Here is a 13,354-nt window from a genome sequence, read left to right as displayed (position 1 = left end):
TTATCAGAAGTGTTACTTCCGAGTTATCGAGAATAAAGTGTAACTTCCGGATAGTTATATTGTTTTTAAATTCTCGTTGAACTTTCTCTAGCACTGTTTCATTAAAATCTCTTAATTACTCAAATCCATCATGACTCAAATAAGTCAATCTAATGTATGTCCTTTAAAATATTCCAAACCCTATTTATTTTCTTTGACTTTTGAAAACTCTGGTTTTCTCGGGAGTCAACTTTATTTAAAAATTTAAAATAAAAAAATTCTTTGAAAATGATCTAAACTCTTTTTGTTTTCTATCATTCTTGCTGACAACATCAGTAGCTTTATTTTAGGTAAACTACTATCCGCGATTAAATGAAAATGATAAAATAATTCTGATGCAATTAATTATTGGTAATTAAAATAGCTTTAGAAAAAACATTCCCGCAATCAATTTTTAAAATAATATTTTTTTTATGGCTTCAAAATGACGTTTATTCTATCACCACGGTAATCACCTTGCCATTCAAATACTGCACCTACGATTGTCAGCTCTCTTTCTCTCTTTTTGTTATATAATAACAGTTAACTTATGATCTATATTCTTGTATCTATTTAGCTTCTTTACTTCAAATTGTAAACCAGATGGGAAGTATTGATCAAGTAGTTTGGTTTCAGAAGTATTGTGGTTTAGCTAGAAAGTCTAACATAAACGATGCTTTAAATTTAGAAAACCATGACAATAAAGAGAAAAAATTGATATCTAAAACATCCGACGAAGATACTTATGATTACAATCCTTTGGTGCATAAATTGTTTCAAATCGGGTCTGAATTAGGAAATGAAGCTTTCTATATTACATTTTTACCATTTGTATCGTGGAATATTGATGAATATATATGCAGAAGATTAATATTATTATGGGTATTCTGTATGTATGCTGGTCAAGGAATAAAGGATATACTTTGTTGGCCTAGACCTGAGTCACCTCCTGTAATACGTCTTGAAAAAATTTATGAAAGCGAGTATGGTATGCCATCAACACATGCAATCGCTGGTGTAGTCATTCCATTTTCTTTGATCTATTTTAGTTATGGGCGTTTTCAGGTATTATTTATATATATATATATATATATATATATATATATATATATATATATATATATATATATATATATATATATATATATATATATATATATATATATATATGTATATATATATATATATATACATACATATACATATATATGTATGTTAGCCTGATACTATTACGTAAACAAATATAATATAAATAAATATTATATAAATAAATACAATCTAATATTTAAATAATTTGAAATTTTTACACACTAATAATATAAGTATTCTTTCTGGCCTGAAACAGAACTGCTATTAGTAATAGCAGATCTGTTTCAGTCCATAAATAATACTAGTTTATAATATCAATTGTTATCTATTTATAGAAAATTTTTTAGCAAAAAAGTAGGCTACAGAGTTTATAATATCTTGTGACCTGAATTATCTATAAGCTAATATATATATATATATATATATATATATATATATATATATATATATATATATATATATATATATATATATATATATATATATAGTTCTATAGTTTGTTGCATTTGGGAGTATGGAAGGAAAAAAATTATTCTTATGCCAACAAATACGTCACTTTTAATTACTTTTGACTTTCATTCAACATTTGCATGTTGTCAGAAAGTAAAAACCATTAATTTAATTACGAATTAATCATTTTTAAAAAAACCGCAAAAACGCAAATTTAATTGACCAGAATGTTTTTAAAAACATTCTGAATGTTTTCAAAACATTCTGAATGTTTTTTACAATATAAACAATGTTTTTATTTTTATTTTTTTTAATAAAATGTTTTTATTTTAATTTTTTTAATTGTAAATCATGCGCGGAATGTTGCTACATCGACTATCTTATAGCCTGACTCGCAACAAAGTGCTGCTTCATCGACTGACAAATAGCCTGACTCGCAATGGAGTGCTGCTATATCGACTGACAAATAGCCTGACTCGCAACGGAGTGCTGTTACATCCACTGAGGGTTTGGTTGGGGCAGGCAGTCGATCAATTAATAAAAAAAATTCCGGTCTTGCGTTTTAATTTTTACTTTTTGTCAACAAAATACGTAAAAAACTTTCTGACAGCATATAAGAGTTTTCTATATATATATATATATACATATATATATATATATATATATATATATATATATATATATATATATATATATATATATATATATATATATATATATATATATATATATATATATGTTTCTGTAGTTTGATATCTTTGATATTAAACAACTCTTTGTGTTTATAGACGACAAAGTTAAGTACACTTTATTATATATATATATATATATATATATATATATATATATATATATATATATATATACATATATATATATATATATATATATGTGTATATGTATATATATATATATATATATATATATATATATATATATATATATATATATATATACATATATATATATATATATATATATATATATACATATATATATATATATATATATATATATATATATGTGTATATGTATATGTATATATATATATATATGTGTGTGTGTGTGTGTGTGTGTGTGTGTGTGTGTGTGTGTGTGTGTGTGTGTGTGTGTGTGTGTGTGTGTGTGTGTGTGTGTGTGTGTGTGTAAATTATGTTAGTGTATTTACAAATAGAGTGCTTAATGTCCTTAAAGAGCAGAGAAATAATAAATTAATAAAAAACACTTATCTAACTTTTTTCTTCAACTTTAAGTTTCACCATTGCTGGATCATCAGGAAAAGTTACTAAATCTCAAAAAAAAATTCAATTTATAGAAAATAATATTTTACAGAAAATTATAAAGTATTATAACTAAAAATAAAAATAAAAAAATATTTTTAATTACTATATTTTTTTGGTTAACAGGAAGTTACAGAAAGTAATTATGAAATAATTTTCTTTGGAATGGGGATAATTTAATTTGGTCATTTGTTTTTATAATTTTTTAAGAGGTATTTATTTTTGTGCCTACATTTAGAAATTAATTTAGATTTTTTATTTAATAAATTTTCCTGATTTAAATGAGTAATTATTTCAAATGTTTCTTGCAAACATAGCATACATTTTTTAGAAATGTTATTATAGGCAGGGGCAGATTTTAGTATAGACCATTGTAAATTAAAATTTTTTATTTTTTCCTAAATATATTTTGACAGCATAGTTTCTTTTGAATATTTTTTGTGTTTGAGCGATTGTTTGTGGTTGGCATAACGTTTTTTCCATTCCCCCTCGGTTAAGCCAATATATTGTTTATCAGGGTTATTTTGTGAGGAAACAATACACTTGTAAATTACATTTTTCGAAAGACATTTTCCATTTAGAGGGCAATCTATTTTTTGTTTACAATTACAATAATCAGTGTTTTTTTCTTTTATATGTTCATTTTTATTAATTAACGAGTAGTTGTGGCCTTTAATAATTCTTTCTAAATGTTTTGTACAACTATAACTTACTTTAATGGTATTTCTGTTAAAAATCTTATGTAATTTATTAGAGGAAGGAAAATGTTTGTCTACTAATTTTAGAAAAACTTTACCTATATTTGTTGAAACATTTTTGCTGTACAGGTTGAACCAAATTATGTTTCTATTTCTATTACGCTTTTTTGCAATTTTCTTTTCAAATTTTAGCTCTAAATTTTGTTAGCCACTTTTTTTAAGGGCATTTCATAAACGCGTCTAGAAGAGTTAAAAATATTTTCATTAGAAGAGTTTCAGTTTAGCCTATTGTTAATTGAAACTGGAATTTGTTTCAGAATTTGAGGGGGATGGTTCGAATTCACATTAATATACAATAATTCGTCATTAGGCTTTTTATTTCTTACTTTTTATTACACTTAATTAAAACTATAAAATTTCAAAACATAAATAATGAATTCCAAAAAGAATTAAAACTCGACATTAATAATATAAAATTGAACCCTAATATTTTAGTTTTTGCTGACAAAACAAGCAATATTTACCAAATTAACCCAGAAACTCATCAAAAAATACTGCGCGATAATATTTCTAATAATTATGAAAAAGCACCAAAAAACTTGAAAATTGCCATTAATTTAGAAGCTCAAAACATTGCTAAAAAAATGAATTTAGATGTGAGTATTGAATCCGTTGCACGAGCGCAAGGGGTTTGTTTCACTAAAAGATCACAAACCAAGTTTTCAAAATAAACTCCCTTGTAGGCTGCTATTTCCTTCAAAAAGTGAACTAGGGCACGTTAGTAAAATAAAACTAGACAAAATTAATAAATATATTCGTAAAAAATTAGGTTTACATCAGTGGAAAAATACCACAGATGTCATAGATTGGTTTTCTAAAATTAACAATAAAAATGAATGCACATTTATACAATTTGATATTATTGATTTTTACCCCTCAATTACAGCAGAAATTTTAGATAAAACAATAGAATTCGTAAAATCCTATTTAGAAATTACTGAGGACACTACCCATATAATTAAGCATTGCAGAAAAACTTTACTCTATTTTAATAAAGAAACGTGGAAGAAAAAAACCATGCATGAATGCTTTGATGTAACAATGGGAAGTTGCGACGGAGCAGAAATTTGCGAATTTGTAGGTTTATATATTTTAAATACCCTAGCTAAAATTATCTAAATTAATCAATTAGGTCTTTATCGCTACGACGGCTTAATAATAATGCATTAAAATTCAGGGCCACAACTCGATTTAATTAGAAAAGATATTATTAAAGTTTTTAAAAACATTGGCTTCCAAATTGAAATAAACATAGATTTAAAAATAGTGAATTTTCTTGATGTCACATTAACCTCTCAGAAAGTTCCTATAAACCCTACAAAAAGCCTAATGACAAATTATTGTATATTAATGTGAATTCGAACCATCTCCCTCAAATTCTAAAACAAATTCCAATTTCAATTAACAATAGGCTAAACTAAAACTCCTCTAATGAAAATATTTTTAACTCCTCTAAACGCGTTTATGAAGATGCCCTTGAAAAAATTGGCTTTCAAAATTTCGAGCTAAAATTTGAAAAGAAAATGCAAAAAAGCGTAATAGAAATAGAAACATAATTTTGTTTAACCCCCGGTACAGCAAAAATGTCTCAAATATAAGTAAAATTTTTCTAAATTTAGTAGACAAACATTTTCCTCCCTCTAATAAATTACATAAGATTTTTAACAGAAATACCATTAAAGTAAGTTATAGTTGTACAAAAAGTTTAGAAAGAATTATAAAAGGCCACAACTATAAAAGAAAAAAACACTGATTATTGTAATTGTAAACAAAAAATAGATTGCCCTCTAAATGGAAAATGCCTTTCGAAAAATGTAATTTACAAGTGTATTGTTTCCTCACAAAATAACAAAAAATATAGTAATTAAAAATTGTTTTTTATTTTTATTTTTAGTTATAATACTTTATAACTTCATGTAAAATATTATTTTCTATAAATTGAATTTTTTTTTGAGATTTAGTAACTCTTCCTGATGATCCAGCAGTGGTGAAACTTAAAATTGAAGAAAAAAGTTAGATAAGTGTTTTTTACTAATTTATTATTTCTCTGTTCTTTAAGAACATTGAGCACTCTATTTGTAAATACACTAACATAATTTACATATATATATATATATATATATATATATATATATATATATATATATATATATATATATATATATATATATATATATATATATATATATATATATATATATATATATATATATAATAAAGTGTATTTAACTTTGTCGTCTATAAACACAGAGTTGTTTAATTTCAAAGATATTAAACTACAGAAATATATATATATATATATATATATATATATATATATATATATATATATATATATATATATATATATATATATATATATATATATATATATATATAAAGTTAGATAAAAATATATAAAAATATATATATATATATATAAAGATATATATATAAAAAGTTAGATAAGTGTTTTTTACTAATTTATTATTTCTCTGTTCTTTAAGAACATTGAGCACTCTATTTGTAAATACACTAACATAATATACATATACATATGTGTATATATATATATATATATATATATATATATATATATATATATATATATATATATATATATATATATTTATATATATATAATAAAGTGTACTTAACTTTGTTGTCTATAAACACAGAGTTGTTTAATTTCAAAGATATTAAACTACAGAAATATATATATATATATATATATATATATATATATATATATATATATATATATATATATATATATATATATATATATATATATATATATATATATATATATATATATATATAGATATATACATATATACATACATATATATATATATATATATATATATATATATATATATATATATATATATATATATATATATATATATTAGGGTGTCTACATTTTTGAAAAATATATGCTACCACCCTCTTGATGTGTTCTAAATGATAAAAATACACTGGTTTGAAAAATTTTTAAATAAAAAATATTTTTAGGGGTCCCCAAGACCCTTGAACATAAAATGAGTTCCTAATATTATCAAAAAAAAGCAAAATCATATGAATATTTCAATTTTTGCTTTTATGAGTAGTATTTTTATGTAGTTGTCTTTGAATGAATTTTCTTTTGCAATTTCTGAAGTAGATTAAAATAAACTATATTAAAAGAAATGAAACTTTTCAAAAAAATGATCCATTTCAATAAAATATATACTCTAATACATTGTGTACATATGAACCAGTAAGCTTCACAAAAATGCCAAAAGTCAAGGTTACTTCTATTATACAAATGAAGTGTGAAAAAAGTATTGTAATGACCCTCATGAGCTATTACAGGATTTTTCACCTCGTTTCAACATTTTATCATTCAATTTTGACATTGTATCACTACATTTTGACACTGTTGCATTCAATTTTGATACTGTTGCATCACATTTTGACTATTTTAAAAACACTATATTTTAAATAAAATCTTTCATATTTATGATAAAAAATTTTGTTAAATAATAATGGGTTGTATTTAATTAGGACAATAAAATAATTAATTTAGCTTTTTTTTTAATTCTAAAATATTTTAACTGGATACTTTAATCATGAATGTGGTTTCAAAAATAATTTTTGTGGAATATGTATATAATAATTTTTGTGGAATATGTATATGTAAATAAAATATATATGTAAAATAAATTATGTGGATATTAATTATTTCAAGTTACCATAATAATTGTTTTTAATTGCGATATTCATTACTTTTATTGACCAGATTAATTATTTTTAATTACCAAATAAAAAATATCCACATTTTAGAAAATATTCCAACAATTACAAATTTTCATCAAACTATAATTTAATGTCATAATTTTTTATCTAGAAAACAAAAATATTTTTTTTATCCAAAATATTTGTCTCTTTAATACAATCAGAGTTCATAGTAAAAGTTTAAATATCATTTTCAATATTTATAAACAGTGATCCAAATCAAACAATCAACAATGAGAACCATTTACGGGTAATCAAATCTTATTTAAATGGAAATTCACTATCAGAAATTGCAAATATTTATGGAGTTTAACAAACTACAATTTATTCAGTTATTAAAAAAATAAAAAATGGTTCGCCGATAGAACGCCAATTAAAAGGTGGTTCTAGAAATAAAAAATTAACAGAAAAATCCAAGGTACTAATCAAAAGTTGGATTGATAATTATGGAATAACTCTTAAGGAAATTAAACAAATACTTTTTAAACAAAAATCTATTTCAGTTAGTCATTCTACTATAGCAAGATGCATTGATAGTTTCAATTATACTTAAAATGTGTTCACAATATTCCAAAAAGTAGAAATTCTGAAGATGTTATTGATGAAAGAGCTACTTATGAAGAATATATTGTCTTCTATGAATGACAATAAAATATTTTTTATTGATGAAGTAGGATTTAGTCTTTCAATGCGAATTAGAAGAGGACATTATATAGCTGGAAAAAGGACCATGCAAACAATGGCCAATATACGGTCAAGAGTTATTTCCGTCTGTTGTGTAATGAACAAAAATGGAAATTTGATATATAAAGTACAAACAAGAGCATTTAATACAGAAAGCTTTTTGTATTTTATTCGTCTGGTATTAGAACAATTAGCTGTTAATAAAGTTGTTGGAGCTATCTTTATTTTAGACAATGCTCGTTTTCATAAGGCTGCTGTTGTTCAAGATGAAATAGTACGTGCTGGGCATTCTTTGATGTTTTTCCCCTTATATTCTTCCATTTTTAAATCCTATTGAAAATATGTTTTCTGAATGGAAACAGTTTATCTGATGATGTTTGTCTAGAACTTAAGAGGAACTACTTAAAAATATACAAAACAGTGCATTAAATATTTCTAGCACAAACTGTAATAATTATTTTGGGCACGTGCTCAGTTATATAATTCTGTGTTCAAGAAGAGAATCAATTATTGATGAATAAACTTACTTTTGTTTTTTTTATTTTTAATAAGAATATTTGCAGTTATATGTAACAATACTTTATATGTAATAATTTTTCGTTTAAATTTTAGTTTGCATACAAACTAAAAAGTTATATTATCTTCATGAGTTTAGGAAGAATCAATAAATTGTTTTATTTGTATATTAAAGTATTCTTAGCACTGTCAAAATTGAATGCAAAACAGTCTAAATCAAATGCAAAATTGAAATAGATATTGAAATGCACTGACATAATGTCGAAATTGAATGATACAATGTCGAAATGAAGTGGGGAACCCTGTGTTAACGAATCCAAGCACTTTCAGACATGTTTTTCAGTACTACTACTACCTTATTCGCATGAATCCAACTGCAGATATTATATCAGTAATTCAGCAGTTCAGCAGTTAACCAAAAATATTTTTGGTTGTTGCTGCTACAATAAATCCAAGATTACCTCCTATAATTGACAAATCTATTAATAGAAAAGTTAAAGATCTTCTTGTACTCGTTAAAAATATTAATTGCAAACATGGCAAAGCAAGCGCCAATTCTAACTTGAACAAGCTCTTCAATATTTCTGCGTATTTCTGTTCATTAGATGTCTATCCTTGTAGTGACAGAAAAGTATCTTGTAATAAAGAAAATTGCATTGAAGAACATATTATATGCCTATACCCTCCAAATACTAAAGTAACTCTTGAAGACAGAGCTTATCTTCGTGACCAGAGGAAACTAATCAGTCCAAAGAGTGCATATCAACTTTCATCCATTGATATATAGCTGTTAAGAAAAGCACAAGGGTTGATAAAGATTGACAACAATTATCTCATGTGGTAGCTGACAAAACAGAATCTCTTATACCAAATGTAAATTCAAGCGGTTCATCTAATACAAGAGGTAAATTTTTTTAATTGAATTGAATATTTTTTGTAAATCAAAAAGAAAACTTTTTTTTTTCAAAACTTTTTTTACAATTAAAGTGAATAGCAACCAGTTAAACTCCCAAGGCTTGCTTTAGAATTATAAGAAAAGTTGTTAAAGAGAAAACTTTACCTTTTAGGTTGTGCACTGCATCAAAACGAACTTCCATTAAGAGCTCTTTTTAAAAAACTTGATAGTGCACAACTGGATCAAGAAGCTTCAGTGGACTACTTGGTAAAAAATGTGCTGCAAATATTCAAGATATAAATCCAATTTTGTTTGATCGTATTGAAAATCCATTAGTAGATGGTTGTATTCCAGAAGAAATGCTAATAGATCTTAGTTGCGATCAAAGACTATTATTTGAATATTGTACAGGTATAGGCTATGGTAAAGTTTCTGGAAAATGAGCTGCTTATAAAATTGGACCCCTAAACCATGCAAAGTAGTTAACTTTAACTATTTGCCTTCTCTATTTAAATACTAGAAAAAAAAGAAGCATGTGTGTCTTTAAAAAAACTTGTCTACTTTGTTGTTAAAGTTTATGCTCCAGCATGGTTAAAAAAAAAAACTTTAAATTTCCAACTCTCCATGCATAGTTTTTTTTACTATTGCTTGAATAAAGAGTCTCCCTTTTGATGATATTAAACTTATTGTAAAGCAAAACAATAAAAACAGCGCACTATGTTTAAGACCTGAAAATATTCTTTATGCCATGGTAAAAGATATGACAACAAAATACAAAATTTTGGTTTTCAAACAATACTGACTCTAAAGCAAATGTATGTTTTTATAGTTAAGATGTTTTTTTAAAAACATGTGATAATTAGCATCAATTTGGTGACAGGAATAGTCAAAAATGAACTCCAGAATAGTGTCAAATATATTTAAAAGGCCTAATATTGCAAAAAAAAAAGGAATAGTATTGCAAATGAATTTAATGAATAGTGTCAAAAACAAAAAAAAGGAATAGTGTCGCAAATAGTTAAAACAGAATAGTGTCGCAAATAGTTAATTTCATTAATTGCTTACTTGTTTTGTTTATCTTTGTAGCATACAGCTTTTACAAAAACAAAAAAAACAACAAAGAATAATGAAAGAAAAGATTGCTACCAAACCCCAAGCCCTCAGTTGATATAGCGGCACTCCTTTGCGGCAGCAGGCTATAAAATAGTTGGTGTAGTACATACACCAACTATCTTATAGGCAGCAGGCTGTTTCAGTATGACATCGGAAATGTCATACTGAAACAGAATCTAATCTACTCAAATCTAAACACACATTTATAATAATTATTTTTTAATTTTTTTTACTATTCATTAAACTCCTTTAAGACATTCATTAAGCTTTATTCCTTTTTTCTATTTTTTTCACTATTCATTCAATTCATTTGTAACACTATTCCATTTTTTTGTTCTTGAAACTATTCATTAAACTCCTTTGCAACATTTTTTATTTTTTGTCACATTCATTAAATTCATTTTATTCATTAAATTCATTTGTGACATTATTTCTTATTCTCTTATTCGACAATCAATATGCATCCCAATATGTTTATGGATATGAAAATCGACGTTTTAACCAAATTACTAAGCAGAAAGATGCGTAAAACATATATTACAAAAGAACATTGTTCCCATTCTTATGATGATATTTTTTAATTCATTTAATAATATTTTACTTAAAAATATATCCCTAATCAAAATGTTTTAAGTTGTGAAATTAATACTTATTTTGATATTTGTAAGTAAATTTTTAATAATAATTTAAGCATAAAATTTAAAATTTAAAATGTTTAAGCATAAAATTTTTGCTTTAAAGTCTTTAAACAGTTACCAAATTAATTATTAACTTTAAGTTAATAATTAATTTGGTAATTATACTCTGCGTATAGCACTTTTTGAGGCATTTTTTGGCCTCAAAAAACTTAAAAATCAAATCTGCAAGCATTAAAAATCTCTCAAATTTTGTGAGTAATTTTATTTCAACTACTGCTACATTACACAATATGTGGTAGTAAAATCGACCCCCTAATATATATTACATATAATTTGTATAAATATTATTACTTTAGATTTAATTGCATAAAAACTATTGTTTTTAATATTTTAAAAAAAGTTTAGTTTTTTACAGTTTTTTGATGGTTTTTTTACAAAATAGAGTTACTATTTTTGAAAATTTAAAAATTCTTGATCTAGGTTTTCTACATTTTTTTCACTAATAGGCATTTTACCTGGTTTACTCAACCAACATCTTTACTTTTTTGAATTATATGCTTTATTGTGTAAGCTTTTTTTACACATTTATTTCCTCTGAGTCAACAACTTAGACAACTCTTTTTTGTTTGTTTCAAAAGTATTACCCAATCAAGATCATTTATGGAGAAACAAGTTCAAATTAATAAAGGTTTTAATTCTTGGACACACTTTATTCTAAACTGTTTTTATTGGTTTTATGATGTTTTTTGCATGATTACTTTATTTATAAGTATTTTTTAAACTGTATTTTTAAAGAGATTGTTAAAGCAGAATTAAAAACAGTTAAAAGATTCAAAATATTTTTAATGTTAATCTTTTGCATTTATAACTTGTTGCTTGTTTGGTAATCTGGTAAGATTCTTTTTTTCTTTTTTTTTTTGATGATTTGTTTTAAAGATATTCTTTTTGTTTTAGTATGACTTGGTTTATGGAATTTTGTTTCATATTTTATGGACAGGTCTTGTGTGCTTTAGTAGGGTTTACCGTGGAATGCACAGTTTTCATGTAAGTCATTATTTTAGTTGGTTTCAAAGAGATTGTTATTTTATTTTATTACTCATAGTTTTCAAAATGGTTTTTAAATAAATTAAATTAAATGGTTGTTTTTTTTGTAAACAAAAAATATTGAGAAAAGTTTTTATTATTTTTAATATTTTAACAAATTTTAAGTTTTAAGTATTTTCATAGATTGTAAACTATTTTAATAATCACAGTTTATTATATAAAAACTAAAAACAGAAAGTATAATTTTTTTCTTACTTAAAGTTATACTTTCTTACAGAAAGTATAATTTTATCTAACTGAATGTCTATAACCTCACTTTCTTGGAATTGAATATGAAAACCAATTGATGTAGAAATCTAGAATAATATGATGTTAAAAAGTCTAAATTCCAAACCTAGCATCACTGTATTGTGTTTGACATCAATTAAAATTTATAATTAAAAAACTATTATTTTTGAGATTACTATTTGATAATATTATAAATGAAATAATGTATTTTTTTAAATTAATAACAAATCTGTTTACTAAAAATAAAATTTAGTAAAGTCTTTTAGAATTATTTTGATTTTCAAGATAATCCTAACAGACCCTGACTTGTTTACTCCTAACCAAAATAAATAAAGTCTGTTATCTTGGTTTTCTATCAGGATTATCTTTAATTAGCTTCTGATTCTTAAGTTAAGGTGACCATGTACCTTTCAAATTTTGCATCCGGAAAGAAATTGTCAAATTCTTGCCCATTTTTTCCCTTTAAAAGTATTATAAAATGAATGCTAATATTAAAGGTTTAAAAATATATTATAATTGTTGAAATAGAGATAGAGCTACTCACAAAAAGTGATAAGATGAAATAATTTTATAGTATTATTTTTTATATTGAATCATTAAATACGAAATGATAACTATATGTTTTATAAATCTTTTGATTTTATGTTACCATTTATGTTTATGACAAATTATTGCACAAGTAATCTCAAACTGGCTTTTAAATAATCTTTTAGTAATTTAGTTTGTATCTTAATTTCATTAATTTATTATGACTTATGAATCAAAGTTGTAAGTTTTTAGAAATTTAAATAAGAATAAACTAAGGGATAAAGAATTTTTTTT

At 24.0% G+C, this 13,354-nt stretch overlaps 1 protein-coding gene across 1 annotated transcript in view; it reads left to right on the top strand.

Annotated features, from left to right (window-relative positions):
* Positions 1–454: 454 nt before the first annotated feature.
* LOC100211062 (sphingosine-1-phosphate phosphatase 2) overlaps positions 455–13,354 on the top strand; it is an 18,654-nt gene continuing 5,754 nt past the window's right edge. The window contains exons 1-2 of the mRNA XM_065805728.1: positions 455–1,083; positions 12,155–12,244. Of these exons, the coding sequence (XP_065661800.1) occupies positions 622–1,083; positions 12,155–12,244 (552 nt within the window). The 5' untranslated portion in view covers positions 455–621. The remainder of the gene's footprint in view (positions 1,084–12,154; positions 12,245–13,354) is intronic.

This window comes from Hydra vulgaris, chromosome 09 (assembly GCF_038396675.1).
Source record: "Hydra vulgaris chromosome 09, alternate assembly HydraT2T_AEP".
Lineage (NCBI taxonomy): Eukaryota > Metazoa > Cnidaria > Hydrozoa > Anthoathecata > Hydridae > Hydra > Hydra vulgaris.
The sequence above is the reverse complement of the archived record's forward strand: the minus strand, read 5'-3'. Positions and strand labels throughout refer to the sequence as shown.